We start from the raw sequence: 23,988 nt of genomic DNA, 5'->3' as shown, positions 1-23,988 counted from the left end.
TCTCTCAGATCCACCCCTTCCCCATCGGCACCCCCAGGGAGAGGGAAGGGGGCTTGGGTGGGTTGGAGGGGGAGCGGGAATCAGGACAGAAACAAGCCGATGAGCCCTTAATAACCGTGAGAGTCTGGATTTAAAGGGCCTCTTCTCACAGCAGTCACGCACCCGGATTAGCGCCGAGCTGGGGCTGCCGGGGTGGGGGCCTGTTAACCTTTTCCAGGCTGGCCGCAGCCAGGACCGGGGCAGGTTGGAGCAAGCCTGGGGCATGCAGATGCCGAGATCCTAGGGGGACCAGTGGCCGGTCAGTTCCACCCGGTCCCTTACCCTCCGGGACGCCTGGAGATTGGCGTGAGATCAAAGCGACCTCCTGGGCCCGGGGCCGAAAACGGGTGTGTCCCAGAGTGACAGAGGCTGGTTCAGGTGAGACCGCCCCAAATTCCGGCTTCCCCAGGCGGGCGAAAGGACCAGTCAGGGGAGGAACAGCTGAGATGGGTGGGCAGGATTATCCCTGCTGAGGGGGGAAGGAGGATGGATCCCAGCTCAAGGGGGGCGTAAAGAGGTCAGGGATCAGCTGGGCTCCACGTGGGACAGAGACGTGCTGGGGTCTGTTCCTGGCGAGGGAGATCTAGGGTGGATATTAAGAGGGGGCTCACAGGGGCCGGAGCAGGGCACCGGCATTGGGCATGGGGCCCTATTATGATTGTAGGACCAGGTGGGGCAAACCCTCGTTGGGGAGGGCTCACTCACCATGGGTCTGGTAGAGCGCAGGTGGGGATAGACTGGCCGCGCTCCCCAGACCCCTGCCGGCCTGCCGCTGCAGTGAGCCCAGCTGTGTGACCCTTTCCCCCCCAACCCACAGAATTCCTAGCCAAGCTGAGCTGGGGGAGAAATTCATTCCTGCCCTGCTCACCCCAAATCTGTTGATCATTTAGACCCTGCATGTAACACCCCAAGCAGGAAGCTACAAAGATAATTCTCTGAGCACCAGTCCAAGCCCAGCTCTGGGAGAGGAGTGGGAGCTAGTGGTTAGAACTGGGGGGCTGGGAGCCGGGACTCCTGGGTTTTATCCCTGGCTCTGGGAGGGGAGTGGAGTCTAGTGGTTACGGGGAGGGGCTGGGAGTCAGGACTCCTGGGTTCTATGGGAGGCCGCATGGTGGTGTATGTAACACACCAGCTACGTATGTTCTATAGCCCTTTTGTGTCTGGTTTAGCTCGAGGGTAACAGCCTACTACAGCCGACTGGAGCTGGCAAATGGAGCTACTCCACTAGGTCATTGAGCATAAGCTCTGGCTTTGGTGTCCCAGAAGCAGCATTCTGCCCTGGGTGGGGAAGGTGTTAGTTGGAGCAAGTGGGTCAGAGACGGTCCCCTGGGCCCCACCCGCTTCAGGGCAGAACACGTGGGGCACGACAGCGAAGGAGATCCAGCCTGCTGAGTGGTTAGCCTGTGGAACTCACCGCCACTGGATATGGCTGCGGCAGAGTCCTGCTGAGTGACAGCTGTTTCTGTGATCCACCACAGCTATCCCTAGAGTGGGGAAGGAATGAGAAGCCACCTGCTTTCTGGCAAGCGGGTGGGCCTGGGGCTGGCTCCTGCAGGCCGTCTTCTGCCCACCCTGCCCCTCACCCTCTCCTGTCTTTGTCTCTCCAGGTGATGCCGTCCCGGCACTGACCACCTGGCCATGCCTGGCGTCTGGCGGAGCCTGGGAGTGCTGCTCTTGCTCCAGCTGGCCCTGCTGGGCCTGACCTCCGACCCCTGCTACGATGCCGCCCGGCGGCCCCGCTACTGCCTCCCGGAGCCGGCCGACCTGGCCGCCGGGCGCCCCGTCCAGGCCTCCGCCACCTGCGGCCGCCCCCCGCAGCGCCTGTGTGCCTTCCGCCACCCGGGCGATGCCTCGTCCCGCCGGTGCCGCCTCTGCGACGGGGCCAACCCTGCCGCCGCCCACCCCGCCGCCTACCTGACCGACGCGGGCGGCGAGGCCACCTGCTGGCAGTCGGGGCCAGTGGCCAACGCCAGCCTGACCCTGGCCCTGGGGGGCCGCTTCGAGCTGCTCTACGTGGCCCTCCGCTTCTGCTCCCCCCGCCCCCACTCCCTGGCCCTCTACAAATCCACAGACCACGGCCACTCCTGGACCCCTTTCCAGTTCTTCTCCGCCCGCTGCCCCCAGGCCTATGGGCTGCCCCCGGCCTCCGCCGTCAGCAAGGCCTTGGAGCATGAGGCCATCTGCACCGCCGCCCAGACGGACCCCACGCCGCTGGTGGGGGGGCTGGTAGCCTTCATGCCCCTAGCTGGCCGCCCCTTGGCCCGGGCCTTCGAGTACAGCCCAGTGCTCCAGGACTGGGTGACGGCCACTGACCTGCGGGTGGCCTTGGATCGCAGGCACCGGGGGCTGGGGCTGCGGGGCCGGGAAGCCTCCTACGGGGTGTCGGAGCTGCAGGTCGGGGGCCGGTGCCGGTGCAACGGGCACGCTGCCCGGTGCGGGGCCACTGGGCCCAGCGGCGCCCCCCAGTGCCAGTGCCGCCACAACACGGCCGGCCCTGAGTGCGAGACGTGCAGGGCCTTCTACTGCGACCGGCCCTGGCAGCGCGCCACACCCAGCGATGCTCACGAGTGCGTGGGTGAGTGACGGGGGGTGCGTGGCTGCTGAGGGGTGGGCACTTGGGCAGCTCAAGGGTCCTTCTCAGCACAGAGACCCCTAGCGGGGATGGCAGGTAGCACAGGCCGGGGCAGCCCCAGGGTCCCTCTGAGCCCAGAGACCCCACAGGCTGGGATAGCAGGGGAGGGAGGGCATTGCAGGTCAGGACTGAGGGGCACTGGCAGAGTTGGGGGCGAGGTGGAGAGCCCGGGGCTGGGCTGGCAGGAGGCTGTGGCTCAGGACTGAGGGGCCCTGACAGAGGTTGCGGGGCGCCCAGGGCTGGGAGAGCAGTGTCGGGGGAGGCTGCGGGTCGGGATTGAGGGGCACCACGTGAAGGATGGGCTGGGTTTGCTGGTGTCTGAGGCTCCCCCTGCTGGGTGTCCCTGGAATGACGACTCCCCCACCTCTGCCCCACTGTCTCCACAGCCTGCGAATGCAACCGCCACTCGCACCGGTGCCGCTTTAACATGGAGCTGTACAAGCTTTCGGGGCGCAAGAGCGGGGGCGTCTGCCTGAGCTGCCGGCACCACACAGCTGGGCGGCACTGCCACTACTGCCAGCCGGGTTTCAAACGTGACCTGGGCCGGCCCATCACCAGCCGCAGGGCCTGCAAGGGTGAGCAACACAGGGCACTGCTGCGGGAAAGCTTGCAGCACGTCCCCACCCCTGGTGAGGCCTGCTGCTGGGATAGACATTAACCCTGCCTGTTTCCTTCCCAGCCTGCCAGTGCCACCCCATCGGAGCAGTTGGCACCATGTGCAACCAGACCACGGGGCAGTGCCAGTGCAAGATGGGTGTCACCGGGCTCACCTGCAACCGCTGCGCCCAGGGCTTTCAGCAGAGCCGCACTGCCCACATCCCCTGCGTCCGTAAGTCGGCCCCTTATACTTACTGGCTGAGTATAATCCCACAGACAGAGCTCATGTAGGCTGCTCAACACGGTGACCAGGCTGGGTCCATATATTCTGCTCAATACGATAACCAGGAAGGGCCCATATATTCTGCTCAACACGGTAACCAGGCTAGGTCCATATATTCTGCTCAATACGGTAACCAGGAAGGGCCCATATATTCTGCTCAATACGGTAACCAGTCAGTCCCTTTATACTGTCTTCAGTACAGGGTGACCAGACTGTCCTAATATTAGGGGCTTTGTCTCATATAGGCAACTGAAACACACACAGACACAAAGAAAGTGCCTCTGTTTGTCACACTTGCTATCTGGCCACCCTAGTTAGGTGCAGTAAACAAATTGGGACTTGTATTCTGTTCACTAAAGTAACCAGGAGGGGCTGCATATTCGTTCAATATAGTAATTAGTCAGTGCCCGTATATTCTGTTCAATATGGTAACTAGGCAAGGCTTGGCCACCAGGTAGGTCCTGTATATTGTGTGCTGGACGGTAACCAGTCTGGGCCCATATATTCTGTTCAATTTGGTAACTAAGTTGGGCCCATATATTCCATTCAGTTTGGTAATTGGGTTGGGCCCATATATACTGCTCAGTACGGTAGCCAGGCTGGGCCTGTGTATTCTATTGAATGTGGTAACTGCAGAGCCTTTATTTTCTATTCAATACCGTAAGGAGGTAGGGTCCCTATATTCTGTTCAATAAGGTAACCATTTGTAACATAGAAGCCCCGCCCACCAATTGATCCACGCATCAGATCCTGCCCAGGAAGCCCCGCCTCCTGGGAGTTTTGCGGGGGCGGGGGGAGAGAGAGATGCTAATTCAGGAAGTGAGGTCATATCTCTGGATCTGAGCTCTGGTTCAGGGCACTTCAGGAAGTCCCGCCTGTGGGGGAGGAGCTCAGTAAAGAAATGACCTCAGAGCTCTCCAGGGGTGTGGCGTGTGGTGTTATGCACTCCAGGAAGGCCCACCCCAAACTGGGCCTGGGTGGCGGGCATTGTTAATTCTGGAAGTGACATCATGGATCTGGCACTGTGGCCTGGCGTGTGGCACTTTGGGAAGTCTGGCGCTCCAGGATGTCCCACCTCCGACGGTGGAAGGGGGAGAGAGAGAGTGTCATTCAGGAAGTGACATCATAACTCTAGAAGTGAGTCATCCATCCATCCAGGAAGTGCAAACACTAATTCAGGAAGTGATATCATAGCTCATGACTTCAATCTGTCCTGGCAAACAGTCAAGAATCACACCTGGGACACGCTTAGTGGCAGCCTCTCTTGCATGTTGCATGAGCGAACCTTGCTCTCTACATGCATGAGACAGGGAGGGGGTGGCAGGATCATGCTTATTAAATCCACACATCTCTCTCTTTCTCCCTCCCTTCTTCCCTCCATCCCTCTCTCCCAGGCGTTCAAGAAGTGATGACCACCACGGCTGCCTACCCCTTGGAGTGGAACACAGGTGCCTGGGGCAGGATGAGAGGGATCAAAGGTTGGGCATCGTAATCCCCACTCCCATTTCCCAGCCTCAGGATGGAGCAGTCACCCCCACCTGTGTCCTTCCACCCGGTGCAAGGCTCTGTAGGGAGGATGACTGCCTACTACTGCTGCCAGCTAGGGAAAGCCGCACCTTTAGAGTGACTAACAGAGAGCCATGGCTTTGGGGGGAGGGTTCAAATCTTCCTGGTAAGACACAGTGGAGGCTGTGCTGCAATGCTGTGTGGGTCGCAGAGCCGGCGGGTTCATGGCATGGACCAACCCAGTGTGCCGGCTCTGGTGGAGGGGAAGTTGGGAGGGTGCCGAGGAAGGGGGGCACCTAGCAGATGGGGATGGAAGCGGGGCAGGCAGCAGAGGTCAGAAGAAGGAAATGGGGGGAAGAGGACAATGGGAAGAGGAGGGGAATATCAGGAGGGGGCATATGGCTGATCACATTTGTTGGGATACCTATAAAGAAGACCCTCCCCCAATGGAGTTTCAAGGTTCCAGGGGCTGTAGGCGGGAAGTGATGTTATAGCTAGTGCGCCATGATGTACGGCATGCCAGGAATTGGGAAATGTAATTCATAGACCTGGAACTGTGACACAGTGTAGGACAATCCAGGTAGTCCCGCCTCCAAAGTGGGGGAAATGCTTATTGAGGAAGTGACATCGTAGCCCTGGAGCTGTGCTGTAGGGTAAGACATTCCAGGGAATCCTTCTCAAAGGTGGATGGTGAACACAAATTCAGGAAGTGACATCATAAGCCCAGAATTATGTCCTCTACCTTGCATTCCAGGAAGTCCTACCTCCAAGGAGGGAGGCATGCTAGTTCAGGAAGTGACATCATAGCTCCAGAACTGTGCAGTACTAGGAAGTGCTGCCTCTGGGGAGGAGGGGGAAATGTTATTTCGGGAAGTGACATCATGCCTCTGGAGCTGTGTTATAGGTCCTGCCTCCAGGGGGGAGGGACACATGTAAATTCAGGAAGTGATGTGATAGCCTAACAACTGTACCATGGAATTTTGGCACTGCAGGAAATCCCACCTCCAAGGAAGCAGGAATGATAATTCAGGAAGTGACTTCATAACTCTGGAGCTGGAGGTCCCACCTCCAGGACTGGAGTCGCAGTTGTGGGGATCAAAGGCATGATTTGGGAAAGATCCCGGTTCATGAGAAGCAGGAAGGGGTGGGGAGCCAGGGACAGGCTAACCCCACTGTACCCATGTCCCCCCATCTGTGCTTTCCCCTCAGGCACTGAATGCCAGACTCACTGCAACCCCTCGCACGGCCGCATCCACATGAACCTGCGAAAATACTGCAAGAAGGATTACGGTAACATTGACCTGACATCATTATCATCTATCTATCTAGCCATCTCCATACACTCCCTCTATCTATTCATCTATCTACCGCAGCCACCTATCTGTCTCTCTTTCTGTCTCTCTCTCCCCATACATGTCCATCCTGAAGCTGGGAAATTTTATATTATTAGAAAGAAAGAAAGAAACAAAGAAACAAAGAAAGAAGTGCTATGGGGATAGATAGCTAGATAGATGTGTACGGAGAAGGATGAATATGATTTATTCCCAAGCAATGCTCTGTTCGGGATCTGGTCCCTGCTCATCACCCTCGCTGTGGCAATTGGCCAGCAGGAAATTCTCCTGCACTGCGGGGTTGACCCTGAGCCGGAGGCCGGGGCTCAAGGCACAAAGGGCGTTAGGAGTCTACGTGGTTTTTCTCCCAGGGATTAGGAGGGGATTATCAGGATGGGCCGCCCACTGCCCCTGGCCCCAGCTCCTGTGAGCAGCTAAAGGGCGACGCACACTCTGCACAAAGGACAGTGAGAGATCAGCCTGCCCCACTCTCTGCTTCCACCCCCGACCTGTGTGTCCACCCCCCCACAACCACCTCTGTGTCCATTCCCCCTCCTCCACCACCCTTCCTCGCTGGCTGTCTCAGTATCAGGCCCTGAGCCAAAATACCTGGGCGAGTCCGGGCGGCCAAGTCCCTGGGCATGATCAGGCACCATTCCTGGGAGAGTGGGGCTTTCTCTGGGGTGGTTACAATTTCTGGGCATGGCAGGGTCTGATTGCTGTCCCTGGGTAGGAGCTGGGGCCACTTGAGGGTTTTATGGCATATATCACTGGGTATTAATCAGCATCAGTTGGTATCTGTGGACATCACTGGGTGTTATTGGATATCAATAGATATCACCGGCTAGCACTGCATATTGTTTGGGTATCAATGAGTATTGTTGGGTATCACTGGTTATCATGGTTTGTTGGGTTTCAATGGGTATCGATGGATATCACTGGGTATTATTGGTTTCAGTGAGTATTGCTGGATATCACTGGGTATTGTTGGGGTTCAATGGGTATTGTCGGGTATCACTGGATATCACTGGGTATTGTTGGTTTCAGTGCGTATTGCTGGATATCACGGGATATCACTGGGTATTGTTGGTTTCAGTGCGTATTGCTGGATATCACGGGATATCACTGGGTATTGTTGGGGTTCAGTGGGTATTGCTGGGTATCACTGGATATTGCTGAGTATTGTTGGTTTCAGTGAGTATTGCCGGGTACCACTGGATATCACTGGGTATTGTTGGGGTTCAGTGGATATTGCTGGGTATCACTGGATATTGCTGAGTATTGTTGGTGTTCAATGGCTATTGTAGGGTATCACTAGATATTGCTGAGTATTGTTGGTGTTCAATGGCTATTGTAGGGTATCACTGGATAGTGGGGTCAATGGATATTGTAGGGTATCACTGGATATTGGGGTTCAATGGCTATTATTGGGTATCACTGGGTATTGTTGTTTTCAGTGGATATTGCTAGTTATCACTGGATACAGTTGGGTTTCAGTGGGTATTGCTGGCAGAGTTGGATATTGGTGGGTATCACTGGATATTGGTAGGCACTCTTTGGTATCAGTAGGCATCTTCAGTATCAGTGGGCATTGCTGGGCACTGCTGGATATTGGTGAGCATTGGGCATGGTAGGCACTGTTGCGTATTGGTGGGTAAGTTTCACTGGGTACTGAAGTGCACTTCAGTTCATCGATGAGTAACGTTGGGTATTGGTGAGTATCATTGGTTGTTGGTAGACACTGTTGGGCACCATTTGGGGTCACAGAGTTTTGATGGGTATCACTAAGTATTGGTGGGCATCAATGAGTATTGATGGGCATTGGCATTATTTGGTAATGTTGGGTGTTGATAAGTATCATTGGGGAATGTTTTACATCAATGAATAATGTTGCATATTGGGACTCATTGGATATTGGTGGGCACTGTTGGGCATCATTGGGTATCGGTGGATACTGGTATCAGCATCATTGCCTAATGTTGGGTAACACTGAGTATTGTAGGGTATTGGTATTATTGTCTATAATTGAGTATCATTGCGCATCATTAGGTATTGTAGGGTATTAGTATCATTGTCTATTGTTGAATATCGTTGGGTATTGATATCATTATCTACTGTTGGGTACCATTGGGTATTCTTGAGTACTGGTATGGTCTAATGCTGAGTATCACTGATTATGGTTGGGTGTTGGTATCATTGGCTAATGGTGAATATTGCTGAGTATCGTTGAGTATTATTGGGCATTGGTATCATTGGCTGAGTATTGTTGAATAACATTGAGTATTGCTGGGTGTTGGTATCATTGGCTAATGTCGATTATCATTGAGTATCAATGGGGAAAGGTGAGGTTTCGTATTACTGGATAATGTTGAGTATTACTGTGTATTGTTGGGTATTGCTATCTATGGCTAATGTCAATTATCATTGAGTATCATTGCGTAATGGTGAGGTTTGGTATCGCTGGCTAACGTTGAGTATCATTACACGTTGTTGGGTACTGCTATAAATGACTAATGTTGAGCATCGTTGAGTATCATTGGGGAATGGTGAGGACTGGTATCGACTAATGGGTATTGTTGAATATCATTGGGGATTGTTATCATCGACTAATGGGTATTGTTGAGTATCAGTGGGTATTGTTATCATCGACTAATGGGTATTGTTGAATATCATTGGGTATTGTTGGGTATTGGTATCATTGACTAATGGGTATTGTTGAATATCAGTGGGTATTGTTATCATCAACTAATGGGTATTGTTATCATCAACTAATGGGTATTGTTATCATCGACTAATGGGTATTGTTGAATATCATTGGGTATTGTTATCATCGACTAATGGGTATTGTTGAGTATCAGTGGGGATTGGTATCACTGGCTAACGCTGAGCATCGTTGTATATCATTGGCTGATGAGCATTCCTGGCTACCATTGGGGACTGGCATCACTGGCTAATGTTGGGGATTGGGGGGTATCCTGCCCCTCCTGACCTCTGACCTCCTCCTGCAGTGCTGCATGCCCAGCTGCTGGCCATGGTGGAGTCGGGCGAGTGGTGGCAATTCACGACCTCGGTGCTGGCAGTCTATCGGCAGCGCCAGGTGCCCATCCGCCGGGGCGAGCAACCGCTCTGGGTGCCCCGGCAGGACCTGGCCTGCGGCTGCCTGCGCCTCCAAATCGGCAAGGCCTACCTGGTGATCGGGAACGACGCGGAGTCGCCCGACCCGGCGCGCCTGGTGCTGGACAGGAACAGCCTGGCGCTGCCCTGGCGCCATGTCTGGGCCCACAAGCTCCGTCGCTTCCAGCAGCAGAACCGGCGGGGCAACTGCCGGAGCCCCTGAAACCCAAGGAGGTGGGATGGAAATGCCGGGGACACTAAGGCCAGGGGAGGGGGTGCGCCAGGCACCCCAAGACCCGGGGCAGGATCTGTAATGCCTGGCGCCGCTCCTCCAGGGGCTGAGATCCCCCTTTGGCCCTGAAATTGGGCCCAATCCCCTCCTCAATCCCCTGGATTCCCCATAATCAGACCCTGTCCCCCCTCCATGCAGGGCCCAATCCTACCTCCCCTCATCCAGCCCTGAGGGAGGGCCCGTCCCCACCCAGCTTCCCACTCCCCCCTCACCCCACATTTTTGCAATCAGGTTGGGGGGAGGACAGAGGAAAGACCAAAAATGACCTTTGACCCCTGACCTATGGCCTGCTCTGCTCTTGCACTTGTAAAAAAGATAAATGGAATAAAATGAGAAATTATTTTACTCTCAGGAGAGTCTGTTTATTGGGAAGGGAGTGGGGTCCTGGTTAAAGTATGCGGCGGGAAGGGAATGGTGGCTAGGGCCTCTCCCCTCTAGGGGGCGCCAGCTCCCATCCAGCCCCCAGGCCAGGACTGGCTGGCTCAGGGGGCAGGGAATGGGGCGCGGGGCCTTTGATGTGCTGGTTCCCAGCTGCCCTTGTCAGCACTGGGAGGGTGTAGGGGGGAACACACGTCCTGGTTGAACCCAGCCTTGTTGCCATTGACCGGAACCAATCGTTGGGCGCGGGCGTGAAATCGGCATCTGTGCCAGAGGGTCCTGTTACTGCGGGGGCGGGGGGGGGGAGGGGCTGTGCATATCCACCCCCCACCTCCTGCCACTTCACACCTTCCTGCCCATTCACTCCGCCTGCCAGCCCCGCTCAGCCTCTGACTCTGTGGGGCCCTGCCCCATGTCCAAATCCCCAGCCCCCTCTCCCCAGAGCCCTGAGCACCCTGGCTCCAGAGGGACTCCCAGGACCCAAAACCCCCACCCCCCCAATCTGAACACCAGAGATGGACACTCACAGCCCCATCTGGCCAGCTGTCTGGGACTGTCTGACCCACTGGGTCTGGTGCAAACACCCACCTCCAACCCCTCTACCTGTCTGTCCCTCCATCCCCCTCACCCTGTCTCTCCATCCATCCCCCCACACCTCCCATCTACCCGTCCCTCCATCCCCCTCACCCCTGTCTCTCCATCCATCCCCCCACACCTCCCATCTACCCATCCCTCCATCCCCCTCACCCTATCTATCCATCCACCCCCCCACAACCTCCATCTATCCATCCCCCCACACATCCATCCTGCCATCCACCCCAACTATATCTATCCCCATCCACCCCATCTATCTATCTCTCTATCTATCCCCATACAGCCTCTCTCTCTCTATCTTCCCATATATACTGCTCTATCTTTATCCATGCGATTGGCGGTGGGGTACCAGGGTAGATGGGCCCCAGGGGCTGATCCTGGGGTAGGGACACTAGGATACCATGGTCGGTGGGCCCGGGGCATGATCCGGGGGGCAGGCAGGAGGTGGGATACTGGGGTAGGTGGGCCCGGGGGCTGAAACGGGGGAGGCAGGAGGCAGGATACTGGGGTAGATGGGCCTGGGGCAGGGCCAGACTGCCGCCCCTGGAATTGTGCCACCCCTGGGTGCACGTGCTTCCTTTGCTGGTGCCTAGAGCTGGTGCTGGCCTGGGGGGGCTGAAACAGGGGGAGGCAGGAGGCAGGATACTGGGGTAGATGGGGCCCGGGGGGCTGATCCGGGGGACAGGCAGGGGGTGGGATACCAGTGTAGATGGGCCCCAGGGGCTAATCCAGAGGCAGGGAGGTAGGAAGGACGTTGGGTTAGTCACCCTCAGCCCCAGCTAATCCCCCCCAACCCCTTACAGTGCTGGGAGGGGGAGGGGTGCGGGCAGCTGCTGGGGGCTCAGGCAGGTGGGGAGGGGGGCAGGGCTCTGACCCCAGATGGGGGAGGCAGGAATCGGGGAGGGGGGCTGAGTGGGATGCTCTCTGGGTACCTGGGGGCACCATGGGGCTGGGCAAGGGGTGCCCCTGGTGAAGCCTGGCACAAACCCTCTGTATGGGGCACAGCGCCCCCGAGGGGCCTCAGAGGCAGCCCGCCCCCCTCCAGCCCCCTAAGCGAGGCCCATCGCCAGGCAGAGCCTGCCCCCGCCCCTTCCATTTCTGGAGCCGCTTCTCCCCCTGGTGGCCGTTCCCCGCACAGCAGCCGCAGGCTCCGGCGCTGGGTTATTTGCTAGTGACAGGCCGCGACTCTGCAGGCGATACGGGGTTAATCCAGGGGAGGGGGGTTGGGCCTGGTTCCACAGAGAGGGAAACTGAGGCACCGACGCTGGTGAACCAAATGGCTGGAGCATGACAGAGGCCAGTAAGGACTCCTGGGTTCTCTCCCCAGCTCTGGGAGGGGAGTGGGGTCCAGTGGTTAGGGCGGAGGGGTGGGGGCTGGGAGCCAGGACTCCTGGGTTCTCTCCCCAGCTTGGGGAGGTGGGTGGGGATCAGGGGACTGGACTGGAACTGGTGCCCCTCACTGCCAACCCGCAGCCCCCTGCTAGCTCAGCTCGGGGTCTGTGCCCCAGCCCCTTAACCTTTGGGTGGTGTCTTTCCAGGGCATCTGTGTTGTCCCTGACCCACGGCCCCGCCCCCCCCACCCCCCCATGTGGGAACCTACCTGCCAGCCACTGGTACAAGGGGTGTGAACCTGGCCGGGACCACAAGGAAAGTCCAAAGCAGACTGAGGCGTTACAAAGGGATCCCACAACACTGGGCGACTGGGCCACAAAATGGCAGATGAAATGCAATGCTGAGAAATGCAAAGCAACGCCCATTGGGAAAACATAATCCCGACTATTCATACAGAATTAGCTGGTACCCCGAGAGAGAGAGATCTTGGCGTCATTGTGGAGAGTTCTCTGAAAACATTCACTCAATGTGCAGCGGCCGTCAAAGAAGCGAACAGAATATTGGGACTCATTAGGAAAGGGATGGATAATAAGACAGAAAATATCCTAATGCCACTACATAAATCCATGGTGCACCCACGTCTTGAATACTGCGTCCAGATCTGGTCACCCCAGCTCCCAAAAGATACAGTGGAACTGGAAAAGCTGCAGAGAAGGTCAATAAAAATGATCAGGGGGCTGGAACAGCTTCTGTACGAGGAGAGATTAATAAAACTGGGACTTTTCAGCTTGGAAAAGAGACGACCAAGAGGGGATATGATGAAGGTCTAATAAATCCTGACTGGTGTGGAGGAACATGAGAACTAGCAGTCACTCAATGAAATTACTAGGCAGCAGGTTTAAAACAAACAGAAGGAAGTATTTCTTCACCCAACGCCCCATCAATCTGTGGAACTCCTTGCCGGGGATGTTGTAAGGCAGAAAGTATAACAGGGGTCCAAAAAGAACGAGATAAGTTCCTGGAGGACAGGTCCATCAATGGCTCCTAGCCAAGCTGGTCAGGGACGCAACCCCATGCTCTGGGTGTCCCTAAGCCTCTGACTGCCAGGAGCTGGGACTGGACGACAGGGGATGGATCACTCGTTAATTGCCCTGTTCTGTTCATTCCCTCTGAAGCCCCTGGCCCCAGCCACTGTCAGACGACAGGACACTGGGCTAGATGGACCATTGGTGTGACCCAGTGCGGCCATTCTGTACATTCAAGTCATTGCTCACTATGAGGCAGGAGGGGGACAGGCCAAGGGGCTGGGTGTGTGGATCCCCCCTCTACCCCACAGTGCAGCCCCAGAACCCTTCGGCCGAGAGTAGACCCCAGGGCTGGGCAATGCCCTCTCTAGAGGGGATTCTGCATGGAGGCTGCCCCGGCCTGCACCACCCGACGTCCCCACTAGGGGTCTCTGACAAGGGTGTGCAGAGCCAGGGCGCGTGGGGCCATTCAAACCCCGCTAGTAGCTCACACAAGAACAGCACCGAGCATCTGCCAATGTTCATTCCAGCCCCTCCATGTGCCCCTGCTGGGCTCGTCCACACCCGACGCAGGGGCTGCTCCCATCCACCTCCCCAAGGGCAGGGGTAATTCCCGTTGGCTGAGTGCTGGCTACTTGGGCACTGAGGTTGGCTTAACCGTGCCGCTCGGGGCTGGACTTTTCCCACCCCGAGCGAGGTAATTTTCTAGCGTAGCCCCAGGCAAATCCTCTGCTTGGAAAGATTCCATTTTTATTGGGAAAGCTGGTTTCCCTGCACGCCTCTGAGCCCAGGGAGGAAGATTTCCCTGGATAATAATCGACACCTGCTCAAGAAGCTGTTAGGGGCTGATTTATGGCTATTTCCCTGGGGCGGGGGGGGGGAGGTTGACCTGCTGACAATTTGTGTTTTAACTTACCTGTTGGAGAGAGACCTTGGAGTCATTGGCCACACCTTGAATACTGGGTGGAGGTGTGGTCCCCCCCATCTCGAAAAAGATACATTGGAATTGGAAAAGGTTCCGAAAAGGGCAACAAAAATTATTAGGGGTCTGGAACGGCTTCTGTATGAGGAGAGATTAATAAGACGGGGACTTTTCAACTTGGAAAAGAGACGACTAAGGCGGGATACAATAGATGGCTATAAACTCATGACTGATGTGGAGAAAATAGATAGATAGATAGATAGATAGATAGATAATCTGGGAATGGATAGATGGATATTTAAAAGAACTTCCCATGCTCCTATGCAGGCTTGGAAGGTTTAAGTTTTTATGGGTCAATGTCAGTAAACGTCAATTTCACACGGACACACGGGAAAATTATTTCCATTGATATAAAACCATGACTGGTGTGGAGAAAGTAAATCAGGAAGTGTTGTTTACTCCTTTTCATAATACAAGAACGAGGGGTCACCCAATGAAATGAATAGGCAGCAGGTTTAAACCTAACAAAAGGAAGTATTTCTTCACCCAACGCACAGTCAACCTGAGGAACTCCTTGCCAGAGGATGTTGTGAAGGCCAAGACTATAACAGGGTTCAAAAAAGAACTTGATAAATTCATGGAGGATAGGTCCATCAATGGCTGTTAGCCAGGATGGGCAGGGATGGTGTCCCAAGCCTGTTTGCTGGGAGGACGACAGGGGATGGATCACTCGCTGATTCCCTGGTCTGTCCATTCCCGCTGGGGCACCTGGCACTGGCCACTGTCGGCAGACAGGCCACTGGGCGAGATGGACATTTGGTCCGACCCAGTCTGGCCGTTCTTATGTTCTTAACCTCCTGCATCTCCCCATCTGCTGTCCCCTCATAATTATCATCTGACCCCCCCCCCATTCTGCACATCTCTCAATATTTCACTGGATAAAAATAGAGAAAAATGCTTAACCCGGGTCATGTTGTGCCCTTCTGGACCTTTCCCTCAACACCCCTCTCTTCCCGGGCCTGGAGCCCCTGAGCTGGCCCCTCTCCAGCAGCGCGCCGGGGACAGGCCCCAAATCAACCCAGCTGCGCCCTGGGGGGTCCGGGGCACGAAGCCAGGCGCTGCCGGCGCCCAGGGGCCTGGAAAGGCCCGGCTGGCCACTGCGCGGGCTCCCGGCGGGAGGCACCCGCTGTTCCCACCGGACCCCCGAGTGGGGCAGCCCCCCCGCGGGACGCCCCCCCGCCACATCACTGCGCAGCGCGGGGCCCGGCTCCGGCTCCGGCTCCGGCTCCGGCTGGGGCTGCCCTGGGGGCGGGGATCCCCCAGCAGCGACCCGGATTCACACAAAGCACCATTGTGCGGGGCTGGCAGTGGGACCCACGTGGACCCTGTGGGGCGGGGCCCTGGGAACCCGGGACACAGACAGAGCCCTGGAGAGACCCCGGCCGGAGGGTAAGGGGGGTGGGGTGCAGCCCTCCAGCCCTGCCGGTGCCCCTCACTCCCGACCCCCAGCCCCCTCCCACACCGCCCCTCACTCCCGACCCGCAGCCCCCTGCCAGACCAGCCCTGTCCCCCCGGCACCCCTCACTCCTGCCCCGCAGCCCCGCCCCCCCCAGCCCTGCCGGTGCCCCTCACTCCCGACCCGCAGCCCCCTGCCAGCCCCCCCCAAACCGCCCCTCACTCCCGACCCGCAGCCCCCTGCCAGCCCCCCCCAGCGCCCCTCACTCCCGACCCGCAGCCCCCTGCCAGCCCCCCCAGCACCCCTCACTCCCGACCCGCAGCCCCCCCCCAGCCCCCCCCCAGCGCCCCTCACTCCCGACCCACAGCCGCCTGCCAGCCCAGCCCCCCACCCCCAGCCCTGCTGGTGCCCCTCACTCCCGACCCGCAACCCCCTGCCAGCCCTGCCCCCGCCCCCCAGCCCTGCCGGTGCCCCTCACTCCCGACCCGCAGCCCCCTGCCAGACCAGCCCCCCACCCCCAGCCCTGCCGGTGCCCCTCACTCCCGACCCGCAGCCCCCTGCCAGCCCCCCCCAGCGCCCCTCACTCCCGACCCGCAGCCCCCTGCCAGACCAGCCCCCCACCCCCAGCCCTGCCGGTGCCCCTCACTCCCGACCCGCAGCCCCCTGCCAGCCCCCCCCAGCGCCCCTCACTCCCGACCCGCAGCCCCCTGCCAGCCCCCCCCAGCGCCCCTCACTCCCGACCCGCAGCCCCCTGCCAGCCCCCCCCAGCGCACCTCACTCCCGACCCGCAGCCCCCTGCCAGCCCCCCCCAGCGCCCCTCACTCCCGACCCACAGCCGCCTGCCAGCCCAGCCCCCCACCCCCAGCCCTGCTGGTGCCCCTCACTCCCGACCCGCAACCCCCTGCCAGCCCTGCCCCCGCCCCCCAGCCCTGCCGGTGCCCCTCACTCCCGACCCGCAGCCCCCTGCCAGCCCCCCCCCACACCGCCCCTCACTCCCGACCCGCAGCCCCCTGCCAGACCAGCCCCCCACCCCCAGCCCTGCCGGTGCCCCTCACTCCCGACCCGCAGCCCCCTGCCAGCCCCCCCCAGCGCCCCTCACTCCCAACCCGCAGCCCCCTGCCAGCCCCCCCCAGCGCCCCTCACTCCCGACCCGCAGCCCCCTGCCAGCCCCCCCCAGCGCACCTCACTCCCGACCCGCAGCCCCCTGCCAGCCCCCCCCAGCGCCCCTCACTCCCGACCCACAGCCGCCTGCCAGCCCAGCCCCCCACCCCCAGCCCTGCCGGTGCCCCTCACTCCCGACCCGCAGCCCCCTGCCAGCCCCCCCCACACCGCCCCTCACTCCTGAACCGCAGCCCCCTGCCAGCCCTGCCCCCGCCCCCCAGCCCTGCCGGTGCCCCTCACTCCCGACCCGCAGCCCCCTGCCAGCCCAGCCCCCGCCCCCCAGCCTTGCCGGTGCCCCTCACTCCCGACCTGCAGCCCCCTGCTAGCCCAGCCCTGCCGATGCCCCTCTCTTCTCCCTAACTTCGACTCTACAACTCCAGACTGTCCAGCCCCTCCCCCCTCCTGCACTGCCCCAGTGGGTCCCTAGAGGGCGATCCCTTCCCCGGGGTGGCGGTTGGGAATTGGGGGGCTGGAGGGGGAGGGGCTCAGAGGTGGGGATGGCGACACAGCAGGGGGATTAATGGGGAGGGGGGGACCCAATAACACAGGGCTGGTGCTGCCCATTGCTGAAGGTCCCCCCGTGTCCCCGCAGCCCCCCAGCTCCATGGCCGTCCCCGGCCCGCACTCGGTGCTGTACGAGGGGATGATGCTCCCGGCCCTGGTGCACAGCACGGAGAGCCTGAGGTACGCTCAGCTCGGCTTCCAGGTGCGAGACAGAGACATCTTCAGTGTCACATACCCCAAATCGGGTGAGAGACCCCCCCAGTACCTACTGCTGTACCCCCGCCCCTACACCTCCCCCACACCAGGTGAGAGACCCCCCATGCCCCTCTCCACCCCATATCCTCCTTACCTGCCCTGCACCCCCGAGCCCCACATGCCCAATACCTCCCCTGTACCCCTTTATATCCCCTGACAGTCCCTGAGCCCCACCCCAGTGCGCCCCTACCCTAAATCACATGAGAGGCCCCCAGAGCCCCCCTCTGCCTGCCATACCTCCCCTGCACCCCCACGCCTACCCACAAAATTATGTTAGATCCCCCTAGACCCCCTGAATACCCTCACCCCCCACTAACCTAACCCAAAGCAGATGAGACCCCGCCCAATTCCTGGGATCCTCCTATTCCTCCCCATCCCCTGGTGCCCCCCCCACATTTTCCCCCCATCTTTCCCCCCACATGCCTCCATGTACTGCCGTCCCATCCCTAGCTCCGGCTACTAACCCCCCTCCTGAGTCTGCAGGACCGCCCCCTCCACCCCCAGCCCCTGGGATCCCCCATAGCCTCCCCCAGGATCCCCACTGCACCCCCTGAACCCCAACATCTGCATCTCCCTAAACTCCACTTGCCTCCTCTGAACGCTGGCACAGCCTTTGAGCGCCCAGCCATCCCCCATAGCCCCTGGGTCTCCCCACCTCCTCCACCCCCTAACTCCCCGTCCTTTTCCCCTCCCCCCTCTGACCCCCAGGATCCTAGCTTCCTACCCTATCCCCCAGGGCGTCCCTCCTTCATACCCCATTCCTCTGACACTCCGGAAGCCACCCTGAACTCCAGGATCCCCCTGCACCCTGACATCCCCCTGACCCCTGTGAACTCTCCTCCACCTCCCTCCCGCAGCCCCATCTTCTCCCCACATTCCCCCCCATGCTTCCCCCCCACACCTGGCTCTAACCACCCCCTGGGGCCCGCTCCACCGATATCTACCCAGCCCCCCAGCTCCATCATTCTCCCCCCACCCCCAGGCACCACCTGGATGCAGGAGCTGCTGACCCTCATCCACAGCAACGGAGACCCCCAGCTGGCATGGTCGGTGCCCTCCTGGGAGCGGGTGCCCTGGGTTGAGCAGACCACGGCAGCTGGGTTCCTGGAGAACCGGCCCTGTCCGCGGCTCATCTCATCCCACCTGCCCTGCGGCCTCGTTCCGACCTCCCTCCACGGCTCCAACGCCAAGGTGAGGGGCTGCGGGTCGGGAGTGAGGGGCACCGGCAGTGCTGGGGGTAGCCTGGAGCTAGCAGGGGGCTGCGGGTCGGGAGTGAGGGGCACCGTCTCAGTCCCTGTCCCTGTCCCAGGTGATCTATACTGTGAGGAACCCCAAGGACGTCTGTGTCTCTCTCTATTATTACTCTAAAATGGCCTCGTTCCTGGAGTTCCCGGAAGATTTTGGGGAATTTGTGGAGCTCTTCAGCACAGGCAAAGGTACCAGGCAGCGCGGTGCAGTGGTTGGGGGGGGGGGGGGGGGCTGAGAGCCAGGACACCTGGGTTCTCTCCCTGGCTCCGGGAGAGGAGTGGGGGCTAGTGGTTAGAGCAGGGGGGGCAGAGGGGGTGGGAGCCAGGACTCCGGGCTGAGGAGCTGCGTGTGGCCCGGCTTTTATACCAAAAGGATCTTCAAGCCCAGCCTCTGGGTCCCTCTGTTCGTTTGATGCATGAGTTGGTATTTTACCTCCCTCCCTAATCCCGCCTTGCTTCCAGTGCTGTTCGGCTCCTGGTTCCAGCACGTCAAGGGCTGGCTGGGCCTTAGGGACCGGCTCAACTTCCTACTCCTGACCTATGAGGAAATGCATCAGGTGAGAGACTAGCACCAGACACAGAAAGGGAAAGACCCCGACCCCACACCCTGGGTCACACCCCTGGGCCCATCTACCCCAGTATCCTGCCCCCTCCCCACCCCCTGAGTCGGAGCCCAGCCGGTCCCATCTACCCTGGTATCCCACCCCCTCCCTGCCCCCAGATCAGCCCCCCGGGCCCATCCACCCTGATATCCCACCCCCTCCCTGCCCCCAGATCAGCCCCCCGGGTCCATCTACCCCAGTGTCCTGCCCCCTCCCTGCCCCCAGATCAGCCCCCTGGGCCCATCCACCCTGGTATCCCACCCCCTCCCTGCCCCCAGAGCCCATCCACCCTGGGGTCCCACCCCCTCCCTGCCCCCAGATCAGCCCCCCGGGCCCATCCACCCTGGGGTCCCACCCCCTCCCTGCCCCCAGATCAGCCCCCCGGGCCCATCCACCCTGGGGTCCCACCCCCTCCCTGCCCCCAGATCAGCCCCCCGGGCCCATCCACCCTGGGGTCCCACCCCCTCCCTGCCCCCAGATCAGCCCCCCGGGCCCATCCACCCTGGTATCCCACCCCCTCCCTGCCCCCAGATCAGCCCCCCAGGTCCATCCACCCCAGTGTCCCGCCCTGTGACAGGACCTGCGGGGCAGCGTGGAGCGGATCTGCCAGTTCCTGGGCAAGCCGCTGGAGGCGCGGGCGCTGGACGGGGTGGTGGAGAACGCCTCCTTCCAGGCCATGAAGCAGAACAAGATGTGCAACTACAGCCTGGTGCCGGAGAACATCATGGACCAACGGGTCAGCCCCTTCCTGAGGAAAGGTGGGAGAGGGGCTGGGCGGGGGCTCCCAGCTACCCCGGCCTGGCCTCTCCCAGCAGGGGGCCTTGGGGAAGACTCCCTGAACCCCTCCATTCTCTGCTTCCCACAGGGGTCCCGGGCGACTGGAAGGGGCATTTCACGGTGGCGCAGAGCCAGGCATTTGACCGGCTCTACCAGGAGCAAATGCAGGACGTGGGCGTCCGATTCCCATGGGACGAGGCCTGAGGGGTCACCGCCCCCCTCCTCCGGACAGCTACAGTCTGTGGGGACCCCTAGATCCGTGTGTGTGGGCACTTGAAGAGTGCACCTCCCACCCCCACCCTGCTCTAACCACTAGACCCCATCCCCTCTCCCAGAGCTGGGGATAGAACCCAGGAGTCCTGGATTCTGCTCCTGGCCTCTGTCACTCTACAGCCATTTGGGCTTATCAGCGTCCGTGCCTCAGTTTCCCTCTCTGTGGGACGGGGCTGAACCCCCCTCCCCTGGATTAACCCCATATTGCCCGCAGAGCCATGGCGTGTCACTAACAAACAACCCCAGCACCAGAGGGTGCGGCCACCGTGCCGGGAACCGGCCACCAGGGGGAGAAGCGGCTCCAGAAATGGAGGGGGCGGGACAAGCGTTCCCTGAGACTGAGCCCTGCTTAGGGGACTGGAGTGTGTGTGGGGAGGGGGGGGGGCTGCCTCTTAGGCCCCTTGTGAGTACTGTGCCCCATACAGAGGGTTTGTGCCACGACTTGCCAGCAGCTCCCCTCCCCCAGTCCCATGGCGCCCCCCCAGGTACCCACAGAGCATCCCACTCAGCCCCCTCCCCCCCAATTCCTGCCTCCCCCATCCGGGATCAGAGCCCTGCCCCCCTCCTGAACAGCCTGAGCCCCCAGCACCTGCCCACACCCCTCCCCCTCCCAGCACTGTAAGGGGTTGGGGGGATTAGCTGGGGCTTGGGGTGACTAACCCAACGTCCTTCCATCTCCGGCAGGGGCTGCAGCCTGGAGTCCCCTTCCCCCATCCCTGCCCCTGGATCAGCCCCCAGGGCCCATCTACCCCAGTATCCCGCCTTCTGCCTACCCCGCGGATCAGCCCCCCAGGCCCATCTACCCCAGTACCCCATCTCCTGCCCTCCCCCCAGATCAGGCCCCGGGGCCCATCTACCCCGGCATCCCGCCCCCTCCTCCCTGCCTCCCGGATCAGCCCCTGGGGCCACATCTACCCCAGTATCCGAGCGCCCCATATCCCAGTATGCGAGCGCCCCACTCTGGGCCCCACCAGCCTGTCCCAGCCTGGGGCATTGGGGTTTGCCTATGCTGGCCCTTAGGGTCCTGGAGCGGGTCCTTGGGGCAGAGCTAATTTGAGGCTAAATCTATGGAGATAGTTACCCGCTCCCCAACCGCCCCGAGGTCTGCTCTGTCCCTGGGGCACCACCCCCTCCAGCCTGTCTGTGCCCAGCCCCTCAACTGCTGGGGGCCCGCTTTGCACTCGGATCGGCTGCCTCTGTGGGAGCCCCCCCTGCCTCCCTTAACCGCTGTCCCCTCAGTCCAGCCCTCTGCTAAGCACCCAGCCCGGGGTCATGTCTGCAGCAAAACCTAGAGTCAAACAGGAGCAAGTTCAAGGCTTGGAAACAGATACAAGAAGAATATCAACCATGGGGTAGGGTCTGCGCTTATTCCTAGTTAAACTGGCTAGAACCCATAGTTATTACCAGTTAATAACCAGTCGGGAACCTGTAGTAATTACCAGTTAATAAACTGGCTAGAGTCATAAACACAGTCTAGAGCCTGAATTTATTCCCAGTTTCCTTTCCTGGTCCTTTCTCCCCCGTTGGTCCAACCATCCAGCATTTGTCCCATGGGAAAGCCAGGATCCACTTCTCACAAGAGGCTTACCCTGGCAGGCTGTTTTCTCCATAAGAGAGCCCAACTTGGGGCCCACACCCCCAACCCCCCACACGGTTCCCCCACTTTTCTCTCTGGTTGCACAGAGGCGTTTTGTTAATTCACTTTGCCCCAGTGGGCCCCCCACGCAAAGCCTTTCTCTCAGGCATCTTGTCTAGGGCGTCCACACGTGGCTGGGCCGGGCCCCAGGTGTCCTCTCTCCTGGGTGAGTTAGCACCCAGAGCCACCGGCCCAGGGCCACATTCCCCCTCCCAGAGCCTGGAGAGAACCCAGGAGTCCTGGCTCCCAGCACCCCCCATCACTAGACCCCACTCCCCTGCCAGAGCCAAGAAAGAACCCAGGAGTCCTGGCTGGAGGTTGGGGGGGGTCCCCAAATGTGTCCAGTGTCTGAATCCCAGCACCAACTCCCCTCCGTCTCCAGCGGGGAGCAGCCCAAGAGGGTTCTGTTGCATTGGGGGAGGGTCTTTTCATAACTCTCCCCCTCATTTTCCTCCTTCTCTTACAGTGGCTGGCACCTAGGGCCCCCCGGACAGCAGTCAGCAGTCCCACAGCTCCAGCCTCCCCACGGACCTAGCTCCAGGACCCCCACCCATGGGGGGGGGGCTGGGGGCATTCCCCCCTCATTCAGGGGAATCCCTCTTCACAGGAAAGTTGCAGCATTCCACATTTCCCATGGATGGATCACTTGGGGTGGGAGTGGAGATAGTTTGGGGTATGCCCTGCAGGCCCCCTCAATCTATCCTCTGAGGGCCTGTACCCCAAGATTCCTGCAGCCCTGCACAGACAGCCCCTCTCTCCAGATTGCTGCACCCCAAGATTGGGGAGAGAGATCCATACCCCAAGAATTCCCTCTAGATGGATTTGGGGGACCCCTTAGCTGTCTGCTCCGCACATCCCAAATCCTCCCCTACCTCCTGGAAGAGGGAGCCCCCTTAGTTGGTCCCAGGCCAAAGGATGGGACCCCAAATTTCATTTGGGGATTAGACACAGGGCCTCTAGCCCAAGATCTGTAAATGGGGAGGATGCTGGGAACCCCTAAACTGTACCCAGAGGCCAGTTAATGCCGTTAGGGGGTGCCCTGTACTGCAGATGTAGTGGGGGGAGGGCTTGGGGTGACAGCAGCCCTACCCCAGTCCAGGATCTGGGCTCCCCCAAACAAGTACCCAGCCCCCTCATTTGTACATAGCCCCAGCAGAGGTGGGAAGTCCCTGGGGGGGCTGCTGGAATGAGAACCCTGGAGCCCCTGCTCAGAACAGAGCCACAGAGAGGATCAAAAACCCTGAGTCGGTCTCCATGCTGGGTGAGGGGTCCCCCCGCCCCCAGCCCCCTTCCCCACCCCAAAGGGGTCGCATCCCAGAGCAGGGCGAGGGGTCCCCGTATAGCCAGCCCCCGCGCCCCACCCCAGAGGCAGCTGGGTAAATAATCTGGGGGGGGGGGGGGCAGAGCAACAGCTGCAAAAACCTACATCCCTGTCTGTGCTGGCGCGCAGGGTCAAAGCCCCGGGGGGCGCTGCGCCCCGCTCTGAGGGAAATCCCCGCACCCTGCAGTCACGGCGCTCGGGCCGGGGAGGGGAAGGGGGCTCCAGTGGTGGGGGTGGGGCTGGGAGTCAGGACTCCTGGGTTCTCTCCCCGGCTCTCGGAGGGGAGCCGGGACTCCTGAGATCAGCATCGGGCCCTGACGGCGCAGTGAGGTGATAGCGAGTGTCCCGTGGCCAGGTGTGGGGGGGTCCTGCCCCACACACTGTAGTACCCCCCCAGCGGGGGGCAGAGCCCTGCTTCCCCCCCCAGCGCGGCGCCTTTAAGAACTCAGCCGACCCGCTCTGCCTTCCTCCCCCCCCCCCCGCCGACACGTGCCGCCCCATGTGCTGCCAGCCCCCCAGGCCTCTCCCCCTGCCATCTCCCCGATTGGCTAAAAGTGGGTCAGGCTCCTCCCACCCTCCGGCTTCCTATTGGCCAAATCTAGGTCAGTGCTCCCCCTCCCCCCGCCCATCGCCTCCCCCCCCCATGGCCCGGACACATGACCGGGCCGGGCGCACGAGTCTGGGCCTTGGCAAACATTCCCAGCCCGCCGA

The 23,988-nt window shown here is 60.2% G+C and overlaps 2 protein-coding genes across 7 annotated transcripts in view; both read left to right on the top strand.

Annotated features, from left to right (window-relative positions):
• The window catches only part of NTN5 (netrin 5), a 31,676-nt gene extending 21,575 nt beyond the window's left edge, over positions 1-10,101 (top strand). The window contains exons 2-7 of the mRNA XM_074937312.1: positions 1,647-2,614; positions 3,058-3,246; positions 3,351-3,500; positions 4,946-4,999; positions 6,267-6,347; positions 9,397-10,101. Coding sequence (XP_074793413.1) covers positions 1,678-2,614; positions 3,058-3,246; positions 3,351-3,500; positions 4,946-4,999; positions 6,267-6,347; positions 9,397-9,725 — 1,740 coding nt within the window. The 5' untranslated portion in view covers positions 1,647-1,677 and the 3' untranslated portion in view covers positions 9,726-10,101. The remainder of the gene's footprint in view (positions 1-1,646; positions 2,615-3,057; positions 3,247-3,350; positions 3,501-4,945; positions 5,000-6,266; positions 6,348-9,396) is intronic.
• Positions 10,102-15,389: 5,288 nt separating this feature from the next.
• LOC141976227 (sulfotransferase 2B1-like) lies at positions 15,390-20,809 on the top strand. 6 transcript variants are annotated; one of them, XM_074937066.1, is made up of 7 exons: positions 15,390-15,494; positions 17,255-17,411; positions 18,404-18,612; positions 18,731-18,857; positions 19,131-19,225; positions 19,848-20,006; positions 20,136-20,809. In XM_074937066.1, the coding sequence occupies exons 2-7, from the start codon at positions 17,267-17,269 to the stop codon at positions 20,322-20,324; spliced, it is 924 nt and encodes a 307-aa protein (XP_074793167.1). In that variant the 5' UTR covers positions 15,390-15,494; positions 17,255-17,266; the 3' UTR covers positions 20,325-20,809. The 6 variants fall into 6 exon arrangements, with proteins under 6 accessions (XP_074793167.1, XP_074793169.1, XP_074793168.1 ...); XM_074937068.1 differs by having other exon boundaries at positions 19,848-20,028; XM_074937067.1 differs by having other exon boundaries at positions 19,802-20,006.
• Positions 20,810-23,988: the final 3,179 nt, after the last annotated feature.

The sequence above is a fragment of the Natator depressus genome, chromosome 23, assembly GCF_965152275.1.
Source record: "Natator depressus isolate rNatDep1 chromosome 23, rNatDep2.hap1, whole genome shotgun sequence".
In the NCBI taxonomy this organism is placed as follows: domain Eukaryota; kingdom Metazoa; phylum Chordata; order Testudines; family Cheloniidae; genus Natator; species Natator depressus.
This window is presented reverse-complemented; position numbering and strand designations above follow the sequence as displayed.